Genomic DNA, 24,608 nt, shown 5'->3' on the forward strand with positions numbered 1-24,608 from the left:
GAAAGACAGAAAGAGGGATTGTGGGAAGAAGAGGTTGGGCTTATCTACCCACCCAGCCAAAGGTCGTATTGTGGGATGTTTGTTAAATGCGCTGCCGTTTATCGATCTTACTGTTTGCCCTCTCACTTATCAATGCTGCAACTGAACTTTGTGATGCCAGTGAAGCCGACAATGCAAAGGTTCGCTTCACGCCTGTGGGTTGTAAAGCTGTGATTGTGAACAACAGGCTTGTAAATCCTATATGGCCTTAAGTGTGAGCGCCTGCCCTGCTACAGTACACACAAGGTGGCCGTTTCCAGGGTAACAGCGTCCCTTTAACACATCCACTTCCTGCTATGGCAACTAGAGAGGTCTCACAAGGGGGCCTGCTGCCGTTCCCGTGATGAACATGTGTCGTGAGCCAATAGATGACGCAATCTGCATTAGGGGATGGTATTAGCATCAGAAATCACCACATTTGGAGATACATGGCTGTCACTACAGGAGGGGTATGAAAAATTGCAATCTGAAAAATAATTTATAACTGAAGCAGTCAGACAAATGTAGTGGAGTGGAAAGCATAATATTTGCCTCTGAAATGGCAAAACAAATGGAATCACTCAAATAAAGTACCTCAAATTTGCTCTTAGGTAAAGATCTTGAGTACATGTACTTGGTTACATTCACCAAAAGCCCACTGAGGGGATTTTGTAACGTCTCTTTTCATTGTGCTCCCATTCCAACTCCCTAAATTCCACATCAGTGATCACACAGAATAGCACTGTGAGGGGCTTGTTTTAGTTTCTGTGAGGGAAGAATTCCCAAATCAAACATTTACCAAAAGACTGCACACACACACAGAGACACTGTTGTAAAATGTTTATATGAGTTAGATTTTTACATACAATTGCATAAATGTGTGGTAGTGGCCAAATTTGTGAAATTCATCACTGATCTGATATAGTAGAAGTTATAAAGCATATTTCTAAATCTTCATTTGAAAGAAGCCCGATCCCGTCTCCACTTTTTCTATGTCATTGTCAAAATAAAACCAGTATAATTCACTAGAACTTCATTGTTAAATGAAGAATGACCACAAATATTACTCAACAGATGCCAAACTCATATCAAATTGCAGATAAGAGCTTTGACTTTCTCCTTAGTCAGACTGCATGATCAAACCTCTAATCCTTGTTTGGGATTATCATGTAGCCACAGGCCCCAACTTGCAAAGGTAGTGTTGACTGATGAAAAGTAAATAGTCAAATAATCATGACTTACACTGCATGTTCTCAGGAACTTATTATAGCAGACGCTGCTGGATGACACTCCAGGTGACGCTAATAATTCTTCTGAATTAAGAGTCACAGCACAAAAACAAACCACAGTTGTATACATGTAGCACATTATGATAGACACAGTATCTAATCAGGTCTGACTCAAAGCTTTAAATAAGATGTGACAGCTTCCTGGGAAAAAGAAAACACACGCAGAGAGGAGGAAAGAGAAAGTAAGCAGAGACCCTGAAGCTGCAGAGCTCCTCATTAAGAGGAAACAGTCTGATAATGCTGCATTTCTCCCACAGAGCCTTGACCCATAGGAGCATAATTAATTTAATTTAGGCACAGGGCCACTTAGTACACACAATAGAGTCAAGAGCAGGAGGGAGACAAGCTGACTGGCCCTTAAATCTGCCCTCCCTCCTTTACATGCTGCAGCTGATGTATGAGTGTTGTTTGGTCTACTCTCTGTCCTGGATTGACTACTGTGATAAAAAGTCCCTGTCTGTCCAGAGCTACAGTATCCACCACGAATCCTCAATCTAAATCAAGAGGATAGATGTAGACTGGAGATAGTCACAGCAGAGTGAAGGGGGGTTTCGGTCTGTGAATAGGAATCTTTGTAGTGCTTCAAAAGTGAAACTGATGCAATGTGATTAGACAAGCTCAAGGTAAATAATGATTCATTTTCCTATGAAAGGCAGAATGAAAGCATGAAAACACTGGACTATGACCCTGAGACTGTGCATGTAAATCCCAGCACAAATGTAAACCCAATGATTTTGTGTTGCAAAACACCAAAAGGTCTGGCTTGCTAGATTTTACTGACACAATCCAGCGAGCAAGATGTAATTCTGCAGCCTGACCATGATTTCCCAATTGTGAAAAATGTGTCAGAATATTTCTTGACATCTGTTTTATAAAGATTATTACAGACACAGACTGCTGTCATTAAGTTTATGACAAAGATAATAAAACTACAGATAATGTTTCGTATAAAAAACTGAATTAATGACAATAAAATGAAGCGCATAATAATAAAAATCGTACAAAGATAAGGAAGCATAATACTAGTAGACACATGTATCACAATTACAATAGCAAGCAATGGGAAAGACATTAATAATGCATTGCATGCTGGAAAAAACACAAAACATGTTGTTAGTATCATAGTATTATCTTCTGGTGAAATGATAAAGCTTTGCTTGTCTAGCCATCTCAAAATTTTACAGTACATGAACTTCTCTTTTTTATGCACACGTCTTTTCTAATATCTTATACAGCATCATCCTCTCTCATCTGTAATGATGAACAAAAGGCACAGAAATTAGTCAGTGAACAGTACGCAGCAGTAAATCATATGTCCATATTAAGGTGCACGAGTCAAACATCATTTTAACAAACAGGTTTTGCCCTCTGGACATTTCTATGTTTGCTTTTTCCAAAACCTGCTGCCACAAGCAATGCTAATGCAATGTGACAGGTTGAATCTGGTTGAAGATATTCCAATAAAAGGCAGGGCATAAAATATGAAAACAACATTTATTAAGAGAAACAGGCAAAAGGTTGAACGATGAATCAATATGTCAACTTGACAATAAGGATCTAAAACTGCATGTTCAGCTGATAGTTCCACCACCTCAGTGCAGCTGTTGGCAGCAATCAGTCCTTTACTGAGAAAGATGACACTGGCACCCTCTAGAGGTTAAACCTCCTTAATGCCTGTTTTGCCCAACCAACAGCACAAACCTGTAAACTCTTACAAATAAATTGGCTAATTGATTAATTCCCATATCAGATGTACTTCAGTTGACTGTTTGGTAGTTTAATTTTCTTTTCTCTAATGTTTCTATCTTTCAAGAAACTTTAGGGTGAAATACTGTCACCAGTTCACATTCTGGGCTGTTTTGACTCAACATTGAGGATTTCATGTGCGTGATAGTTTTCCTGGATGGAGAAACACAAGAGAACATGATAATTTATAAGCTCTTTGTATGTTTAGTATGCAGAAAATGTGCAAAGTAACATCTGTAAAACTGTCAAGTAATTGTAGTGGAGTAAAACATAAAATATTATTTTCCTGTGACAAGTAAGAATAGTGAGAGTAGAAGTAAAAGATGGCATGGAATGGAAATATTTAAGCAATAGAGTAAGTATATCATTTTAGTAAACTTGTATTCCATTACTGGTCTTGCATTTGTCCCCTTACCTGCAGCAATAAAGATATATGTTTATCTTGTCTGTATAGTTTATATAAATAATGTGTTTGCACTTAAAAAAGAAACAAATAATTTATGGTGCAGTATTTCAGATTAAGATAAGACTTAACTGAACGCAAGGGGATAATTCAAGAGCTACCCAGCAGTATGTCAGATAATTAAAGTCAGCTCTACCTTTACCAGCTATGTGGTTAAAGTGATGCTTGCTTATCTATGCACTAATAATTACTGTATAATCCGATGCTATGATAGAAATGAGTTTGAAATGGACCAATCTGCATAATTCATATTTTTACTATGGGGACTTAAGCATATTTAGTTGCCAATACTCTTGTACTTGTACTAATAATGCATGGCTTGTACATGTATGTATCCCCTGTGTACTTCTTCTACCACCCACTGCACCAATTAGATTTTCTACTCGCCTCCTCTTGCTTACTTTATAAAACTCACACACATGCAACTTTTCAGTGAGAATATTATGAGGCTTTCAAGGTGCCGTGAAAAATGTAACACTTGAGCTGACCAGTGACCCCTGACTTCTCCCACAGCAGCTCCCAGGCTGGCAGGACAAACAGTCATAAATTGCCTCTGGCTGTAATACTGAGAGGCCAAGGCTGCTGTGTGGCTTGCTGGGCCATACCACCACTCACTATTCCCACAGAAGTGGATGAGTTTCTGCAAAGGTCCCTCTTTTGGGAAATGTGTCGAATTCAAACTCATCCAGTATTTATACATGGATCACAACTAACAGGAGACCAAATAACTGCGTAGTTTATTGTTAAGGGGACGTTTCATCTCAAGTGTGTATTGTAGCAGTGTATGAGCTTAAACAGCAGGGGGTGTTGTTCACCATAACTACAAAGATAACGATATGAACTACAGATTTAGATCATTGCATGAAATGTTTGGAATGTTAGAATTCAGTCTCAGTTCAGATCTCATTCAGACAACAGTTGTCTTTACTTTTTCTAATGTGCACATATTTCTTAAAACACCATCTCTCCTGTCAGCATTTCTTGTTCCTCCTAATATTCCTCTTCCCTCTGGCTGACATAGCAAATGAGTTCTGTAGAGGTGTCTTTAAATGCTGACCCTGTTGTGCAAAAGGTCCTGTTGTTTTTCGCTCTGCTGGTTTCACACATTGACCGTGACTGTCTGGCCCCTTGCTCCTCTCCAGGGCCATACAGGGCGTCAGTTCAACATGTGTGGCAGGAGCCGCCACACAAATACACAGGATGCAAGACAAGCCACAAGACTTGTGAGGGAAATTACAAATGAGCATAAAATAGCCATGCTGGACTTCCTGCAATTTCACAAATTGAGAGATTGGAGTCACAAGAGCTTATCTTTTTTTGCAAGCCTGGGACATGACACTGTGGTTTGATAAGCAAATGGCAAAACAGTTACAAACAGTATTTCTGTTTCTGTTTTCTAAATTCATCTCCTTCAAAATATTGATAACACCCAGTCAGATATACTTTTTAATAATCAGCAAATCTTTAAAAAAAGGTAATCTTCTTGCCTTCTGTTACATTAGTGTACAGGCTTGGCAGTCCTTCTCCATGAGAGAGAGCATTTGTGAGCCAGTATGTGTCTCTGTGTTCAACTCCCACCTTTGCAATGAGGCCCTCCACCACTCTGTTGTTGGTGAGGGCCCACATGGAAGCGATTACGCTGCGCAGAGAGTGAAATTACAGAGAAAACCTACAGAGCTGGAGCCCTCCTATAACCACTCACTCCTTCACTTAGATTTACACACATGAACACAAGCTCAGAAGCACATACAGCCAAGTGAACACACAGACACACACACGCAGATATAGAGAGACAGATGGGCACACACACACACACGCTCACACAGGAGCTCTGCTGCCACCTTGCCTGAAGCTGTACATTTCCACTGCTCTCTCTGTTGGGACAAGGCCGCAGTGTGCTTCCCTCCCTGCCTTCCCTCTCCTGGACTGGAGTGGGACGGGGCCAGGGCTGTAAATTCCTCAGAAAGAGCTGTTAAGAGCGCCTCCATTAAAACAGGGGGGCCGGTGCTCGCCAGAGAGGAGCCGACTCAATAAGTCATCGTCGAAGCCTGAGGCCCTTCTGGGGCCCACGGGAGAGTATCTATAGCCACAGACTGGATTAAAGCCACTTCGTTCGTTTCAACGCGTTGTGTTTACCTGCAGATGCAGGTGCTCAGAGTGCTGTGATATTGCATTAATGGGCCAATAAGAATGATTTTACTGCCTTGTAACATATCTACAGGAGGTCGATTGACTCATCAATTAAAAGCTCAGTGATTACTCCCACAGCTGTCGAATTGTTTGGCTTAGATAACTGCTTCATCAGAACAAGTATCCCTTGTTGTTGTTACGTCAAGAAATTATATATCATTTTTATTATCTCTTACTTCCACCCACTGGCTGTTTGGATCAGAAAAGGCTTTGTTCATAAGCCAAAATAACATTTAACAACTCAGTATTTCACAACAACACTGTAAAGGAGGTGAGAAGACTGGTCAGGCTGCAGGTCCAACTGTTTCAAAAGGTGCCTTTATCTGTGCATATAAGTCAAAATATGACAGAATATGTTTAAATCATTGTTGAAGCACAGACTCAGCTGTGGACAAGACACTCTGGATTCATTACAAGACATGATGAAACATGACACATCAAACAGAATGCTTTGGGCTATCAGTGTATTCTCTAAGAGGTGATCCATCTTAGTAGCTTCATGTGTCTGAACGACAGACATTGTTATGCCAAACTCTTGTGCAGGGATTTTGGATGATAATATACCCTGATAATCATATTTTAAAGACTTGTCTAGTCTGTATGGCTGCTCAGCTAAAAATCTGCAAACTAATAAAACGGGGAAAAAAAAGAAAAAAATAGAAAACAATGACATAACACAGTAGCTTAAAACACCAGACACTTCATGCCTCCTTCTGCCATCACCCCGAAAGTTTATGAGAGTGGCATGGTTGTATACACACTGTGGTGTCTGGATGCACATTAACCATTCCCTTCCATCCACACACACTCCTCCCAATCAAGCCCATTATTATCCCATGCGTGCTGCAGGCTCCCAAAATATATGTCACGCAGCTGTCAGCACCTCTCTGCTCAGCAGCTGGAAAGGTTCTGAGGCACTCCCTCATTTTCTACCCTGATAACATACAGCACACCCTCACCCCGGAGGACAGAGGCAAAACAAACTCCCCTAACATCGCAAAGTCATTCTCGATGAGTCCGATGCGTTTGTTTTCTTGTCAGAGCTCCTGAGAGGTCTGTGCACTTATAAAAACCCAGACAAAGGGTGTGTATGAGGCATGAAAATGAGCCACCAAGAAGTTAGGAGGCTTGTTTGGAGGAACTGATCTCCACAATTTCTACAATATTTACCTCTGCTGCACAGATAGCACACATTATGATCTGTTTATTTAGGCAGTAAGGTATAAGAGGCTGTGTTTAGTGATTTAAGAACAGCTGGATATCTTGTAAGGCATGATGCAAACCTGAAAGAGACCACGAGGACAAATTATAGCAGTTATATTAAAACCTATAAAATCCTTCAGGCATATTTTATGGAGAATCAGTTTTTGCTAAAGGATGTTTTTATTTAATAGCAAAAACAGCCATTGTTGCTGAGGATCAGTACCTTTATATGTTCTTATGTTTTAATGAAATAGTTGAAAGTTTTCTTGCATTCATCATATACTTATTTAAGTGAAAAATATGTCTCAGGAGTGTGGCAACGTCAGGTTAAAGAAATTATTTGAGTGGACACAAGATAAATGAAGAAAAGCAGGACACCTCCTCATGGTGACTGTCAGAACCAGTATTTATGGCTGGAGGCCCTGAATCAAAGTCAGAAACTGAAATGCACATTTAAAACCTTCAGTCTCCTGCCAACTTGTTACGCTCCATCCCACTCACAGTGGTCGCCTCTGAAAGCAACGATAGAAGGAGAAAGAACATATTGCACTTCCTGCAGAGATTTCAAGGGAGAGCAAGACAGATAGATATAGTTCTGTATGTGCTCTGGAAAGTCTCAGCTGCTCTCCTATGGTTAGGATAATGTATGACTGCAACTAATCTAGTGTTAGCCTTCGGAGCATGAGTTCTTCTTGAGTGTGCGCCAAGATTTGATTAGAAACAGTCTTACTACATGTCTGGGTAGTTTTTTCCCCCTTTTTGCCTCCATTTTTTTCTTTTCCCCAACCCTGATTTCTTTTGTCTGTTTGTAAGCCCCTTTATAGGCCCGATATTGTTATTATACAGTGAAAAAAAGTCACTGTTTTTTTTTGCACAAACATGAACAATTGCTCCACAGTACCAGAGGGAAAGCCAGCGCTTGTGACTAACAACACAATCCTTTTCTGACATGCCAAGTCCTTCTTCCAATAAGAGCGACATCATAATATCAACTCCAGGAGCATTCTTCCTGTCTTACCCCCGATCCGTGGCTTGTCCCTTCTTGCCTTCAAGCAAGCAGGAAATGGCTGCACGCAAGATTTAAGATCTGAGATCAACAACATGAGAGACGGCTGCCACTGAAAAACTGGGCACCAACTTTAAAGAGCACATAATCTCCTCTGATAGCAACCACCTCCTGTACAGTTAATATGAAGTTGGATAAAGTAGGTTTGTCACAGTGTTTTTAAATAAACCTGAATGTTTTACATTTTCAAACAGTTCTCTGCATGTATAGAGAAGGTCAGGTCCACCTGGTCTACATAAAACTCCCCCAGATGAGTCGTGCAACATACTCATCAAGATTTACTGAGAAAATTACTGTGTGAAGAGCTTTTTTTTTTTTCCTGGCATAAGTTAAATGCACAGACATCTGATTCCGTTCAGCTTTTTGCCTGTGATCCAAAGATTTAGTTGAAATATTCACAAAATCACAGCCACGTCTCTCCTCATTTCTCCCTGTCTTTGTTGTTTTCCCCTGGAGAAAGACAAAAGCAACCAAATAATACAGAATTTTCCATCATGCTCTCCAAAGCCCCTCCTCCCATAAACCCTAAAACAATCTCACTCTCTTTACCACCAACACCCCGCCCCATGCCGCTTGTCTTCATTCTCTCACTCTTCATTCGTTTCTCTGCTTCAGCGCAAAGCCAAACAAGCCAGCCATTAAGTTGAGTTAAGCGCAGGAAGTGGGCCTTCGGGCCAGGCGGCACTGTTTACAAGGAGCTAGTCAGGTTTCAGCGGTGCTTTGAAGTGAGCAGCACACAGGAGACTGTCTGTCACTAGGCAAAGGCCCAGCACCGCTCCACTGACTCACTCGCATTCCCCCCATTCATCTGAGCAGAGAGAGGGAAGGAGGGTGGAGGCAGAGGGGGTGTAAGATGGTAGATTTATGTTTTTTCCCCCCTCAGAGTGTCTGTTTCTACCTTTAATCACTCTTACCTGTCTGTTATTACAACCCTTCTTTATTCATCCCCAGATAAGGATACAAGAAAGACAAACATCAACTTGTCCAACAGGTCATGAGACATAAGAGAGGTCCATTTATAGTAAGGCTCTGCAGTATGCTCTGTCAGTAATTACACTACTGTAATCCCAGTGGTTCGCAGAGTAGGGTCCAATCAAAACGGGGAAGATTTATTTCACTATAATTCTGTCCATCTGTAACACAATAACCAGAGGTGGAAAGTACCTTTCTTCAAGTACTGTACTTAATAGTGCTATTTGTGGGAGAAGTGGATTTTTGAGTCTCATTCCCAACTCGTCAAAAACTGACACTGGGTTTGTAGGATGGGTGGGCTGCTTCTCTTACAAATAGCACCCTTACTTTGTAGAGTTAGTTTAATAATACAGTGTATAATATAATGTGTAATATAATCAACAAATAAGTGTTGATGTACTATTATAGATTAAAATAAAAATGTATTGAGGAGTAATTCACAAACTAGTGAGCAGACAAACTATATAAAGTTAACACACCTTAACCAGCTTTAACATTAATCCCATGAACTCATTAATGCATCAATATTTACAATAACAATAATTATAATTATAATTATAATAATCCTTCAGCAGGACTAGTTGCTGGCGAGAAGCAAACAAGAAGCAAACCACACACATGCGTTTTTTAGGTGTCCAATTTTGAAACCTTTTTTGGGGAAGAGGTTGAGAGAAAAAATATATTTTTGACTTAAAGGGTTGACAAAACTGACTAACTGAATTGAATAAAATAACTGAATAAAACTGAAAATGGAACGCATTTTGTGATGTGGAAAAACCGACTTTTACAATCAGAGATCAAACAAAAGATGATTTACAAGATTTACCTCGAACACAGACTCGATAATATGACCTATTATTTCATACGAGCCCAAGATGAGCAATAAACAAGTCCCTCTGTCATCACCAAAGCCAATATCCACTCTCCCACGCTTTCTCTTTTTTACTTTATTTATTAACCTAACTGTATAAAAAGTATACAAATGTGTACTGGAAGATGGTGAAGGAAACATTGTTATAAAGTATTAATAACATTATTCTGTAATATACCATTCTACTTGAAGAGTACATTTTACCTTTGGCACTTTCAGTATATTTTGATGCTAATACTTTTACTTAAGAAAAACATTTAAATGCATGACTTGTACCAGTACAGCCAATTTTACTTACAGGAAGTACAAGATCTGAGTACTTCTTCCACCTCTGACAGTAACAGTATTTATGACTTTTTTTGGTCATGTGGTTCACACACTATCTGTAACAAAACATCTAACAGCAAATTTCTTAGGACATAATCTTATCAAATGGGGGTCCGTGGCCTATTTTGTGTCTGTATTCTGTGCCCCTATGAACTTTATATATCTTGCAGCCCTGATCTAAACCTTTGCAGCAACAATACAAAAGCACACACACACACTATTGTTCCGTATGTGCGTGCAACTCTCAAACAGCCTGCTGTTAGCCCAGAGCCTCTGCTCTGAGGCAAGAGGATCAGCTTTCTCCAACACACCCATCTACTTCATGACATCACTGCAGAGAAAGGTTCAATTTCAGCCGCTCATGGCTTGGGGGATTCCAACTTGGCACCGAGCACGGTGGCTCCAGAGGAGTAACACTAGAGCAAAGCTGAACACCCTTGTTTTCCCTTCACCCAACAGGCAGGCAGGAACATTTTCACACCTATGCAACAGCACAACTTTTCTTGCCAGATGATTCCTGTTGATTTAACCCAGCCCTCTCTAACAACAGGCGAAAAAAAAAAAAGGTTCCCTGTTTTGTTTAGCACTTGAAGGCGATGTTGGTGTACACGTGTGAGGGAGGCCTCTGTCGCATTCTTACAGGTTGGCACCGGTTTCTCAGACGCGAGACACGCAGATGTGAAATGTTTCATAATACATTGACAATTTGGGTGATAAGAGTTTAACAGGAGAAGTGTGTTTAATTGACAGTTTCAGTTCAAACTCACTGCGGTATTTACCAGATGGCTACATACTTGTGTGAGAAGCTAATTTCCATTAAGCATTCCAATAATCTTTTACTGTTGCCTGCCAGTCTGAGGCAACAGATGTTCAGGTGTGACACAGCCCTCAACCCCCGTGAAAAAACAACATGGCTGTTCCTTTATCAAAGAAAATAACTAGTTATCAAAACATTATTTAATCATAAAAGAATACTGAACATAAGGAAGGGCAAAAAAAGAAAAATACTCAATAATCACTTTCCTCTTGAGTAAATCAAACACTTGATGATATCTGAGTCTGAGCTCAGTCTCAGCACATGTTTTTGGTTAAAGAGGAGTCAAAGTGCAGTGAGCTAGACTGAAAAATCTTCTTGGATATCACCCAACAGACTGAAATGGAGACATTCTTTTAATCCATAGAAAACACGGAATTTATAACCAGCAAATAACAAATAATGAACATGACTAGATCTACAGGATGTGGCATTTTTACAGTGCGAAAGTAAAGCAGGTACACTGGCAGATGATGAGAAGTATTTACTTTCTTTAAATACAAATATAAAAATTTCATGTTTTTACAAATACTATTTACAATTTCATTTATGAAATGTTTACAGAGATAATATACTGCCATTCTCCTACTGCTCGTGTCCCCTCTCTCTATGTTCTTGGCTGCGGGATCATCACTCCTTTGAGTTTATCGTGGCTCTAAGAAGAGAGCCAGAGAGGGGGAGGAGAGCATTTCAGCACATGGCGTCCGTAGCCATGCTTGTTATTTGTTCAGACAGTCAGGTTCAGTCCTTGTTTATACAGCTTGCCCTTTTGTCAAACCCTGACCCTCAGTTTGGCATGCATGTGTGGCTATAAGGCTGAGGCGAGTACGAATGCTGTGAGAACCTATAGCTACTCACTGTGCTACTTACCTATCACATGAGAAACAGGTAATAATACACAATTAGTCCCAGCAACATTACTCTACACAGTGGTCTCTCCGTGTTTGCCATTCGTCAGCCTTGTGTAGAACTTATGCCAGGAGTGTAGAGTCTTTCCAGACCAGATCCAGAAACCAGAGGTGATACCCACTATCAGTGTCATCAGATACTTGATCATGTAGACAGTGAAGTCTGGGGTCATGCGGGGCCCGGTCTGCAAAGGGCAGGGGATGGCCAGGCCCCTGCAGTTATGGCTCACCCAGCTGCGCTCCCAGTGGGATCGGAAGGCCTGCTCGTAGAAGAAGCAGGCTATAACAATGGTGGCGGGCACAGTGTAGAGCACGCTGAACACCCCGATCCGCACCATGAGTCGCTCCAGCTTCTCTGTCTTGGTGCCGTCGTGCTTCATGATGGTGCGGATTCGGAACAGCGACACAAAGCCAGCCAGCAGGAAAGAGGTACCGATGAAGAGATAGATGAAGAGAGGGGCCAACACAAAGCCTCTGAGGGGGTCCAGGTTGCTGAGACTGACGAAGCAGACGCCACTTAGCACATCGCCCTCGATCTGCCCGATGGCCAGGATGCTGATGGTCTTGATGGCCGGCACCGCCCAGGCTGCCAGGTGAAAATACTGAGAGTTGGCCTCGATAGCCTCATGGCCCCACTTCATACCTGCGGCCAGGAACCAGGTGAGAGACAGGATGACCCACCAGATGGAGCTGGCCATGCTGAAGAAGTAGAGCATCATGAAGAGGATGGTGCAACCTTCCTTTTTGGTACCTTGGACGATGGTTTTATAGCCATCGGGGGTGAAGCTCTCATTGCACACCACTTTGTCCCCCAGGAAGTAGCCAGCTATGTAGGCTATGGAGACCATAGTGTAGCAGCCAGACAGGAAGATGATAGGGCGCTCAGGGTATCTAAAGCGCTGCATGTCCACTAAATAGGTGGTTACAGTGAATAATGTAGATGCACAACAAAGCACAGACCAGACCAGAATCCATATGCGGGAGAAATGGATCTCTTTGTCACTGAAGAACATGTTCCCACCGCTCCTGGTTGGCTCACAGGGAGCAGCACAATCATTCTCATCTAAAAACTTATAATTCAAATATGGGGGTACTTTGAGAACAGGCGGACAACGGAAAGGCCTCTCATGCGTGGGGACCATGGGGGGATCTTGGGTCCCCGGGACATGAATGATGGGTGGGACGGTGGCGGCGGAGGAATCGTTTTGGCCCACACAGATCTGATGCTCGTCTCCCAGCACGGGGAAGTTCTCGCAGCGCAGTCGCTCCGGCCACTGAAAGCCAAACTTGTTCATGAGAGCCTCGCAGCCCTGCTTGGCTCTCTCACAGATGGACCTGCACGGAGGAATGGCCTTCTCCAAAACCGTGCACACGGGCGCATACATGGAGCACAGGAAGAATTTCAACTCCGGCGAACACTGTACCTTTACAAGAGGATAAAACTGGTGCACCTCGAGCCCTGCGTCCTCCTGGTTGTAGTGGCCCACTAAGTTTGGCATGATGGTCTGGTTGTAGGCTATGTCCGTGCACAGGGGGATTGAAATCGGCTGACAAAATCCGTGCTCCGGGACGACTATTCCGTTGTCCCCTTGGTACTGGGCTGATATCAGCAGAGGCAGCAGGAGTGCAACACACCACGTCTTGCAAAAACTCATTTTCCCCAAGTTTAAGACAACAACTTTAGGCCGATAAAATTGCTGTAAATGTCTTTAGTTTGTATCATCAGTTCTGCGAGCAGTTCTTGAATGGGAGTAACTTGTCGTATGTAAAAAGTCTGGCAGGCAAGACAAGAAAGCTGCTCTCTTGGTGCCTGGCCTCCGCTTTGAAACTGCTGGCTGACTTTTTTCTTTTCGACAACTCCGATTCCCTCATTGTCAAGGCAGCCACAATGACAAATGCAACTTCCGGTGTGTAGCTTTCAAAATAACAAACCTAATTGACCAACATGAACGTGTGTAATTGTTTCGCCAAGGTACCAGAATAGCACAAAAAATGTAATAGGCTATAAAATTATAATATTATAAATATAATAAACGACTAGTTTTTAGGCCTGTTTATTTTTTTAATCAAGAGCCTGAGCTCTTAATAGTTAATAGGTACCCATGTCACCCATAACCCATTAAGTTACAATCAGATAGAACAAGCTCTTTTTAATCCCTTTTTGTTTGATATAACTTTACCTTTATATGATTTTGTAGCAGAAACGTACGTACTAGCTTTCAAAATAATATCTTAATTGACAAACATGAACGTCTAATTGTTTTATCATGTTCCAGAGTGGCACAATTACTGGAATAGGCTATAAAATTACAATATTATAAATATAATAAACGACTAGTATTCAGGCCTGTTTATTATTTCATCAAGAGCCTGAGCTCTTAATAGTTCATGGGTATAAACGCATTGGAAACTAAAACTTAGACACACCCAAACTTGATTATTTTAGTTTTAATGCCTAATAATAGTAATAATAATGTCAATTAATGTATATAATTCATGTTGTATTAAAATTACACAATACATACCGAAATTAAATATAGCATCATATTCGTTGGCAAAGTGTATGCTTTTATTTTGAAGGCAAAGTCGCTTGCGCACTGGTCGTCTATTTGCTAACGTTGTCACACTTGACTCCACAGCTGGATTTGCGTGGCCCAGCCAGACTTTCAAGAGGAGGAGAAAGACTCAGTGCACTCACTGTCCATGTAATGTTCATTTTCCACATTACAGCGCGATCAATTAGCCAATCAGCAAAGTAAGCGTAAGTAAATAAATTGGTAAAATGTGCTTTGCAGAAAGACATCTGATCTGAGAAAGCTAAACATAACTGAGCTGAATAAAACTATACAACATACTCAAAAATAATGAAATTATTACAATGCAATGGAAAACTCAATGAAGAAAAAAAAAGATGATGGGCAAGAAAGAAAGTAAATAATAATAATAATATTAATAATAATAATAATAATAATAATAATAATATAAATTAAAATAATAATAATAATATAATAACACATATTTGCATACACACCGGGTGGCACCTGTGTCGTAATGCCACTACGCCGCGGCCTGTGTGGAGGGGGTGTGGCCGCAGATGTTGCTATGCCCTTGAATCTCCTGCTTTAATGCTATTGGACGAAAAACAACATTTCCGCAGGGCTCAGCCAATCGCGAGGGCAATATTGAACTACAGTGCGGTCCAGCCGGAGGGGCACGAGAGCAGTTGGGGTTACCGACAGTGAAGAAAACTGTTGAACTCCCGTCACGTAACCGACTGAGGTATGTTTTTGTTTTTTTTACTCAGATAACTCGGTTTGTTAAGGCAAAATTAGCCAAGTTTGACCGGCAAGGAAGCAGTTTTTAACTTGGGCGAAAGTTTAGTCCAAGTTAACTGAGGCCGCATGTCAGTTTGCTAGCTAACCTTACCTGCTAAATTAGCTAGCTGATTTGCTAACACGGAATGAACAGTTAGCTTCGCACAGTTGACTCTTAAGAGATCAAAAAACGGTGTCATGTAAGTGTATATCAGATGCTAACATTGAGTACGTTGTGTTTTGCCAGACTCATGATGGAGTAAAGAAAAAGGCCAAGTTCAACGGAGTTCAGAATGGCATTTGACGGGCATCAGAGCACACTGGCAAATTCAGGCTTTCCCACATATCAGCGTCAGGTAAGCTAATTTTACATGACATGGCATATTACCCATATTACCAGCACCTGTAGACCTGTGTTAAAGGTTATGATACGGCAATTAATGGTGGAAAACTATTGAAACATGTATCAAAATTGCTCGTCTCCCATAACCCATTAAGTTATAACCCAGGACAGAACAACCCCCCTTTTGTTTAATATAACTTTTTATGAATTTGTAGCAGTAACGCACTTGTGAAATTTCTTTTATTATTATCGCTGAAGCTGAGAAAATCAGTCATTGTTTTCTTTCATTAATCATATGACCTGTGAACATTTTCACAATCAAACCCCCCTTTCCCCCCAAATATTACATTACCAACGAAATGAAACATAAAACTGTAGCAAATCATGAAAAGTAATTTGTTATCTTTTATTATCAACGTACTTGCTGATTCATTATTAGCAATTAATGAACTGATAATTTCAGTTTTAATTATCGCATTTTTGTTTTTACATTCCTTTTTAGCAGTATGGTTAAGTGTCGTAATCAATCTGAATAAAGTCACCTTTTTTCTTTGGTTGGTTGATTGAATAATTAACACTGGCTTCTCTGTCTTTCAGGCCAATGTAAATGTAGCTGGTGGGAACAGTGTTCGCACGTTGCCTTTCTCCACTGCAAATGTGTCACTGCAGGAACAGGACACAGCATCCTACATGCCCTGGTCTCACAATGCTCATGATGATCCCAATGGCCTTATGAATTGTGCCCAGAGCAGCAGTAAAAGCAGGTATTCAGTTTTAACTATGTTAAGGATTAGTGTGTGGTTATTCATCGTTAGTCATCATGTTATTTAAATGTTTTTGAAGAGAAAGGTGCAACTTAAGGGACGTGTTTTCTTTTCCTTGAAGGAAACCCACTGATAAAGCTGATTGTGATGGGGAGACTGATCTGCAGGGCCTAGTGTCAAATATCTTGGATGAAGCAGATTCACAGGACAGCTACTACAGTGAAGGGTATGTCAAGTTTTAGTATTTTCATACTGCAGGGTTGGTTATATATTGCAGGATGCATTGTGTGATTTCAGGCTGTTAAACCACAAAGTTGAACAATGAAATGTATAGAATTTTTAATATTTATGTTCATTAAAACAATCTTTTAGATTTGTAGTTGCATATTTCCTAACATTAAATGAAGTCCTTATTTTTTCTTTCAGGGGCCTGCCTTTATGTAATCCTGTCTGGTCTCCAAAGACATTGAGAGAAGAACTGCTGCAGTATTTTCCATCAGAGGATAAAAAGCAACGTAACCCTACCTTTTCTCCGAACTATGTATCCCGTGAAGCTGTTAGTAAAGCACAGGGACCGTCAGACGAAGATGTTGGCCCTAATGGCCCTGCTACCAGTCAACAATGGCTTTTTAATTTGACTAATGGAGACAGAGACAACTATCACCTCCGTCCACAGAAACTGCCACCAGGTCTACCAATACCTAAGATAGGAAACACCTACTTGCCACATATACAGCAAAGCAAATATGACCACATGTCAGCTGATAAAGGCAGAGGGAATAGTCAGCCTTTGAATAATTTCCCTGACATCAGTGATGTCTTCAGATCTCAAAGCGAAGTGAACAGCCCAGTCTGTCATCCTTATTGTGAAGACGACTACGTCCAGAGCAATGCGAAGCCGATCAGGAATGAGCAGTATGTGCCTCGAGACACTACCCAACTGGTCAGCAGTTTTCAGTCGTTCATGGCTGGTGAGCATGATAGCTTATGTCGTGGAGACTTGCCAAACTTGCAAAGGCACACAGTGGGAATGCACCATGAAGACAGCATGGTTCAACAATGGAAAATCACCAGTCCTGCAGTGTCAACACAAAGTGCTCCTGCAATGCACACTCCCAAACAGCTGATGGAAGAACTTGGGACAGTGCAAATGGGCAGAAATGGAGGAGTGAGCAACCAAACATGTAAGCATGATGCTTTTCAAGATCTACCTGGTTTGAGCTCTCAAAACCCAGAGTACTTCCAGCAACAAAAGCCATCCCCTGGACTTTTCAACCTCCCAAACCAGTACCAAAACAAGACGACCATGCACAGACAGAACACTGCCCTCCCCATTAACATGAGCATAAACCAGTATTCAAAGCATCACATCCAGCAGGACCAGATACAGAACAAGATTAGGCCACATATGCAGAAGGAAAAGATGGGGATGCAAATGTCTGGCTTTCTGGGAGAAGGCTTTTCTGCAAGACCCCTAACCAACTCCAGCATGAGAGGGGGTGATAAGAGACAGGCCCTCTCACAAAGTCCATACTTTGACCACTTGGGCAGCATGCAATGTCAGAGATTTTATGGAGAAAACAGTGTGGTCTGTGCAGGGAATACACAGCAGCTCATGCCTCTCATGTATCCTGTGAATGACCCCCGATCGCACTCCAGCATGCCCATCAACTCCTCTAACTTCAGCTCGAGATCAACATTACCTCATGGAAGTGGTGTTCCTGGCATGGATATGGGTGATATGATGTCAGTCAATGAGTCTGCAGCTTTCAACTCATTTGTCAGTGACATGATGACCCACAGAGGAGAGAACACTTATCATGGCATGGCCTCTGCCATGACAACTTCAATGGCGATGAATGACGGAACACCTGTGATGCAGCTTTACTTCTACCTGGACGAGTGCTATGAGCAGTGGAAGTGTTTGGAGAAGGAGAGAAAGAGGGTATGCTTCCAAATCTGATTATGCGTCCAGTTAGAGGATGTCTAGTTGATGGAATAGTATTGGCTATCTAGATTTTGCTTTATTGAAGTCATTGTCAACAAAAGCATCATATTCTTGAGTTATTTCTTAATATGGAGCTAGTCAGCTGTCAAGCATATCTATAAAGGACTGGTTCTGGGTCTGCTACTTTAATTTATTGGTATTTACTCAATATTTTGGTTCCACTTTTTTAGTGGTTTGAATAATGATTTTTAAATGTCTTTTTCGAACACACAGACACACTCGCGTATATAGAAAAAATTTATATCGCTACTATGTAACTGATTGCCAGTGTCTTTAAGGCCTTAACCAGTAAGTAAATGTGAATTTAGTTAAGATAAAGTCTGATCCCTTTGCCTGGAAGTGATGCAAATGTTTTATCACCACATTTATGTTCAAATGAGCACTGCAAATTGTAATTATTTACATGATTATAATTATTATATACTTTTTTTTGACTATGGGGTTGTCTATTAACCTGAATTTGACAAAACCAACAAGAACAACAATGTTTGTTTTTTTTTTACTGTTGTGCAAGTGTTCAATTATCATGTTCTCACTTGTTCTCTATTATAGACAGAGGTCGTCCTTAACAAGTCATTTTCTGGTAGAAGAACTGCAGCTGTGACCAACCATTACCTACCCAGAACTCCACCGAACCCAACAGGAGTCGACCACCTCATTGTTAATCAGATGAAAGAACAAGGAAAGGTGAGACCCCTGACTTAATTGCTTCCATACTGCCATCTACAGATGAATTTGGTCATAGCAGCCTAGTTATTCTGTGAAGGTGATATTTGCGGCTTTCTTTTGCACACCTATTAGTTCTATCCAGAGACAACTACTTATTTTCAATGCAGTGTCCTGGAGGTTTGTTTAATTTTTCTTAGTTTGGACCATGAATATTCTTAGATACAAAGTATAGCATTGACCTGGGTCTTCCAGAATTTTTCCAAAAATACCACCAATTAATCTGTAGACCAACATGCCCAAGCTTTGTGTTGTCTTTGGTCGTAAATTTTAGTTCACTTAAAAGTTCAACTCATTTTTTAATAACGATTTGACATTATTTTAACATGTTATATGGTGAATCGCCCTTGATGCGGCGCATTAAGTGAATTGTAAAAAAAACAACAACACATGGATAGAAAAAGTAAATATTTCTACTACAATGTTGTAGTAACACATAAAATATACAGATTGAGAGAGCAATATAAGGGTGCACTATGTTTGTGCATTGCAGGTGGCAAGCCTTCTGGATAGAATGGCGTATCTGCAAAACATGCCCCTCCATATCAACATCCAAACTGCCCTGAACAGGCATCATATGGCTATAAGCATCACCCAGGCCAGACGTAAGGAGGAGATTGCCAACATCTCCAAACACCAACGGCAAAGAGCTAACTTCACAGAGGACAGAGGTAAATTATTTCGCAATGGTCGGCATATGTTCCTCTTTCCTAAATGCTGCCTGTCCTAACTTGCTTCTGTTTCATAGACACCCTGTTGTTGGTCATTGCACTGAAGGACCTCGCTGCTACCACAAGGAATCTCCGCACAGCCCTATGGTGTGGTCTCCAGATGACACTACTGAAACCTGTCAAGAAGCAGGACCACCATGTTAACAGGGAGGCCACTGGCACAGAGAGGAGCCCCGCTCCATTTGAGGGATACTGTTTTAAGTTATGATTTAATAGGTACCAAGCATGAGTTTAAAGTCTTGATTAAATTAAAAACATTCCACTCCAGTTCATGCCCTGATTATAAATTCCCCATAGGCACCAGGGTGACATACAAAGCAAATGTTACCTGCAAGTCTACAGTGACATTTTACCAGCAACATAGTGATCACTCCAGAGTATGAGATGAGCAACTTGAAGCTTGATGATGGCTGGATTTTTTAAATGTAATGTATCCTGCTGCATCTTTATCTTCATCTCATTTAATTAGTGTCAGTTCCAAATTAACGTGAATCTTGCTCCATCACCGTTGTATTTAAAGACACTATTTATGAGGAAGATTTCAGTGAATTCTTCATTGTTTTACTTATTTATTGGAACGTCATGGAACCTTAGTTCTAGGTACTCTCAACCAACAATTGAATCATAAGGGCAGTCGTTTAAAATAAACATGCTAAATATTAAAATATTTAATAAAATGTTCCAATTAATTTCTGTTGCTTCAGTTTTTTGTTTGTAAAAGTTGTATCCATCTGTAATTTGGTTAAGTTTGAACTCTGCCAAAGATACTCAAGCTTCTGAAAAAAAGTTCAGTGTTTTAGATTTAAATGTATTAATCACATTTTCCATTAGAAACAAAGATTAGCACATATCATTACCATCAGTGAAATGTAACATTGCTTAATTAAAAAGTAATTCTGATTGCAGTTTAGTCGATTTTGTGTATCAGTAGTTTAATATGCACATGCTAAATTATAAAATATTTCCTGAAATGTTCCAATTAATCTGAATCTTTTAATTTCTTCTTCTGTTGTTACAAAATTGTAATCAGAAAACTGTTAATCTGCAAATGTTTGTTGTTTTAATTAAATTATATGTATTAATCCCATTTTCCACATTATTTTCAGACAGTGTTATACTATTATCATCAGTGAGACAGTTTGTCATTCAGGAACCAAAGTTGCGATCCATTTTTGTAACGGACGGTCAAGCAACAGTTCTCTAGAAGCATCAGTCTGTAGTACTCTGAATAGTTGTTCCATTTCCTGTCATTTAAATGTTCATGTTGTGTTTTTTTCTTGTTAAAATAAAGCAATCAAAATGGCTGAAAATGTTTTTTTTTTTAATGAATTTAAAGAGATGATGAACCTCATTATGACCATTCAAATTATGGTACATGATATATGTGAGGTATAATATAGCAACCACTCCTTTGATTTTATACTCAGACAAAATGCATGGACAGTAAAATTAAAACAAGTATGAAATGAACACTTGCTTGCCTTTACTTGGAGGTTGTGCAGAAAATGAAAGGCATTTGCAAGATATTGGCACAGAGGAAAATAAAAGAAACTCAATGGACTGAGTTTCTTTACCATGATCAATCCAATTGTGTTTCAGGTGTATAATATGATCATTCAGGGGTAAATGTCAAAGCTGAAACGGCGACAAAATGGCAGATTAAATGTCAATACTTTCTGATCAGCAACATAAAACTGACTCAATCACAATCACCATTATATAAAGATTTGCAATTTTATTCCTAGACAAAATCTTTCTGATCATATCAGCATACAAGAAAAAAATTGATTTTGGACGTGGGCAACATCCAGTGCGATGTTCGTTACATACATGAAGAGTTGTAGAAAGTAATTAACAAGGAGAGTCTGATGAAGACATGTTAACATACTGAAGGTGCCAATGAGGTTTAGCTAAAAAGAGGCAATGGATGTTGTTCATTTTTGTCTTGTAGCAAAATCCTATCACATATAAAGTGTCCTGTCTCTTGGTTTTATCTTTTGCGTTCACCTTTTTGTGTACGCTTCTTCTCCTTCTCTTTTCTGTCTTGTTTGGCCAGTTTGTCCTTCTCCCGCTGCATCTTGTCCGTTTCCTTTTTCTTCTGAGCATCTTCACGAGCTTGGTCTCGCTTTTGCTTTTGTCTGTTTAGCACCTCTTCCACGTTGGTGTTCTTAAACAGGGCTGACACTCTCAGTAAAGGACAGCTGGATGAAAGCAAAAGTACTGTGCTAATTTATCATTCCTACATATTACCACTATGGAGGTGTAAATGATAGGAGCAGTCAGGGTTATGCAACTATTACATTAACACTGAATTCCATGTGATTTTAAACAGCGTCTGATCATAAAGAGCGCTAAAAAGGATACATTTCTCTTTTCCAGTAGGGATATGTGTTGGCTCCTCTTCTTCAGCTTCAGTGCTTTAGTTAAGGAAAGACCTGACATCTTGAGATATATGACTGAATGTGTCTGAAGGAAACAATCACTGGATGAGACAACTTAAAATATTTGCTTTCTTCTCATGAAAATATTCATGGACAGTCAGTGTGCATGGTCAAAGAAACATGGACTAGTCTAGCATAACAATTTGCAAAATCAAGGATATTCCTCTTCGTCTGTTACGTTAGCGTACTGAGCGAGCAGGGCCTCTTTCCTTTTCTTCGACTCCTCAGATACCTCCTTGTGTTTCACCACAATTTGAGCTTGTTTTTCTATCATACTTGCGATGGCCTGGACCTCAGCTACAGAGAAGGTATGACAGAACACAGCCAAACAGTAAATAAAGCATCACATTTAGCACTTGCAATAAAAGTACCTGCTTTTCACTGTCAATATGAATGTAGATTAAGAGTAGGAGCCATGAGGGTACCGATCTGAGCTAGAGGCTCCAGAAAGTATACAGACCCTTATGGTTAAGTGCACAGTAAACAACCTGTTTCCAGTAATAACACTAGTACTTTCCAGAATTAACACTTCTTCAGTTCACACAAAACTTTCTTAAGTCTCAGGAACTGTTTTTGTTTATTTTTTACAGGAAATGTTAATCTCTCCAAGTGAGAAAAGCGTCTTGCACTCTGTTCCCAACTCAAAGCAAATGAGAGCGAATGCCTCTGTATGTTTAACTGGTATAGAGGACTGACTCAGTAGCAAGCTGTCTTTGCTGTTTACTCAAGAATTAAATGAGTTAACAAGACTGCATGCTTGATTTTGGACTGCTGCCTTTCAAAATGCTTAAATGAATTCTTATGTCTTTATATCTTTTGTGCAAGTTTTGACTGCAAGGTGTTTAATTTAGCTCTTTTCATAGATTAAAGGTTGAAATATACATGTATGGTACTGCCAACCTTTCTGATTAATATTTCTAAGAGTAGCTGAATTTGGATTTTTTACTGGCAAGGTCTCTTGAGAAAATAATATACATTTCAATGAGATTATGAATGTGGATAAATCAAAGTTGCACAAATACCATCGTCATCTTTTTTGGCTGCTAATCGGCTGCGATAATCTGTCCATTGCTTGATGATCTGTTTGCAGACATCTTCCATGGTGTCCTCATCCTGCACACAAAGCACAAGTACTAATTAATAACAGCTCATTTTATATACTCAACAACCAGGTAAACAATGCTCTTGCATCAACGTGACCTGTTATTATTAAATGGGGCATAGTGAGGTGCTGTACAGATGACAACAGCACCCACTGGATTCATCCACAGCCAGTACATGACGCATATAGTGATCCAATATGTTTTGTCTACCAGCTGATAGAGGCAGTCAGCATGACTGCCAAATTGTACAAGGATATAAAAACAGCACATAAACAGTTGATGTATTATGTGAGTTCTGTGAGCAGTAACTGTTATTCCCTGTTAAGCTAATAACAGCTGGTGTACTGACAGTCTGCCAGAGCTCCTCATGGCATCTTGTTCTAAATATACAAATGGTTTACCAACTGGCAACACGTATCTGTACCACACAGCACCTTGGATTAGCTTTTTCTTTCTTAGTGGAATTTGTGAAAACACAAGAATTTTATTCATGATTAGGCATTGAGTCATATGTTGCCTGATGTCTGCCAGCGCTAATCAAGACCACAGTAAACTACAAGTTGCAGATTTTTAATTAAATATCACTGCCTGCGTCTGGACTGTAGTTAAAGAAATACTGCTGCGTTTAACGTCGATAAAACCTTCCTTAAATGACAGCTGACATCAGCACTGTCACTTGGTACCACCCGTGCCGACAAGACAGACAGCAACACATGAGAAAGCACAGCCTCGGGTGGCTGAGCGGGACATGCCGCTTTAGATATTCACCAGAAATGCGGATAAAATTCCTTGAAGCGCATCTTCTTTCTCCTCGTCACTCTCCTCTTCTTGTAGGACCCCTAAAATGTACGCCCCATACACCTCACGGTCCACTTCTAACGAGTCTAGACGATCATTTAGCCAGCTTTCAAACTCCCCGGCGTCTGTCACGGGCGCAGCCATCTTGGCCCTTTGGGGTCTTTCGGAAGCGCACGGCTGTCCTTTTTCATTGCCTGTCCAAAAAGATGGGGAAAAACGGATTCAGCACTTCGTTCAGTTTAAACCTACTATCGACGAGTTTCAGGTAACTGAATCATGTTGGCAGTCATATAAAAATATTTAACAAAACAAAAAACAAAACTGTTTTAATCGTTGCCATCTCTGAATCATTTATTTCTAATGATTGCATCAGTTTACTTATTTATGCAACACACCTTTTTTTTCCTTATAACTTCAAGCTCTTAACTCACTCAAAACACTGAAACAAAAAATGTGTATCTCTCATTAAGAGTACAGTCACTATGAGTTAATCTTCTTCGACTGCAAAACAAA

At 40.3% G+C, this 24,608-nt stretch overlaps 3 protein-coding genes across 3 annotated transcripts; 1 reads left to right on the top strand and 2 right to left on the bottom strand.

Moving 5' to 3' along the window:
• Positions 1 to 11,541: 11,541 nt before the first annotated feature.
• On the bottom strand, positions 11,542 to 13,623 carry fzd2 (frizzled class receptor 2). Its single transcript, XM_073494466.1, has one exon. The coding sequence runs from the start codon at positions 13,520 to 13,522 to the stop codon at positions 11,882 to 11,884; it is 1,641 nt and encodes a 546-aa protein (XP_073350567.1). The 5' UTR covers positions 13,523 to 13,623; the 3' UTR covers positions 11,542 to 11,881.
• Positions 13,624 to 15,081: 1,458 nt separating this feature from the next.
• Positions 15,082 to 20,446, top strand: moto (minamoto). The gene is made up of 8 exons (XM_073494956.1): positions 15,082 to 15,146; positions 15,429 to 15,537; positions 16,122 to 16,288; positions 16,410 to 16,514; positions 16,715 to 18,233; positions 18,849 to 18,983; positions 19,516 to 19,693; positions 19,771 to 20,446. The coding sequence occupies exons 2-8, from the start codon at positions 15,475 to 15,477 to the stop codon at positions 19,959 to 19,961; spliced, it is 2,358 nt and encodes a 785-aa protein (XP_073351057.1). The 5' UTR covers positions 15,082 to 15,146; positions 15,429 to 15,474; the 3' UTR covers positions 19,962 to 20,446.
• Positions 20,447 to 21,053: 607 nt separating this feature from the next.
• Positions 21,054 to 24,242, bottom strand: ccdc43 (coiled-coil domain containing 43). The gene is made up of 5 exons (XM_073494535.1): positions 24,066 to 24,242; positions 23,217 to 23,307; positions 22,356 to 22,491; positions 22,118 to 22,167; positions 21,054 to 21,931 (listed from the first exon to the last, which is right to left on the bottom strand). Exons 1-5 carry the CDS (start codon positions 24,237 to 24,239, stop codon positions 21,744 to 21,746), a joined length of 639 nt encoding a protein of 212 aa, XP_073350636.1. The 5' UTR covers positions 24,240 to 24,242; the 3' UTR covers positions 21,054 to 21,743.
• Between the last annotated feature and the right edge of the window lie 366 nt (positions 24,243 to 24,608).

The sequence above is a fragment of the Pagrus major genome, chromosome 23 (assembly GCF_040436345.1).
Source record: "Pagrus major chromosome 23, Pma_NU_1.0".
In the NCBI taxonomy this organism is placed as follows: Eukaryota; Metazoa; Chordata; class Actinopteri; order Spariformes; family Sparidae; genus Pagrus; species Pagrus major.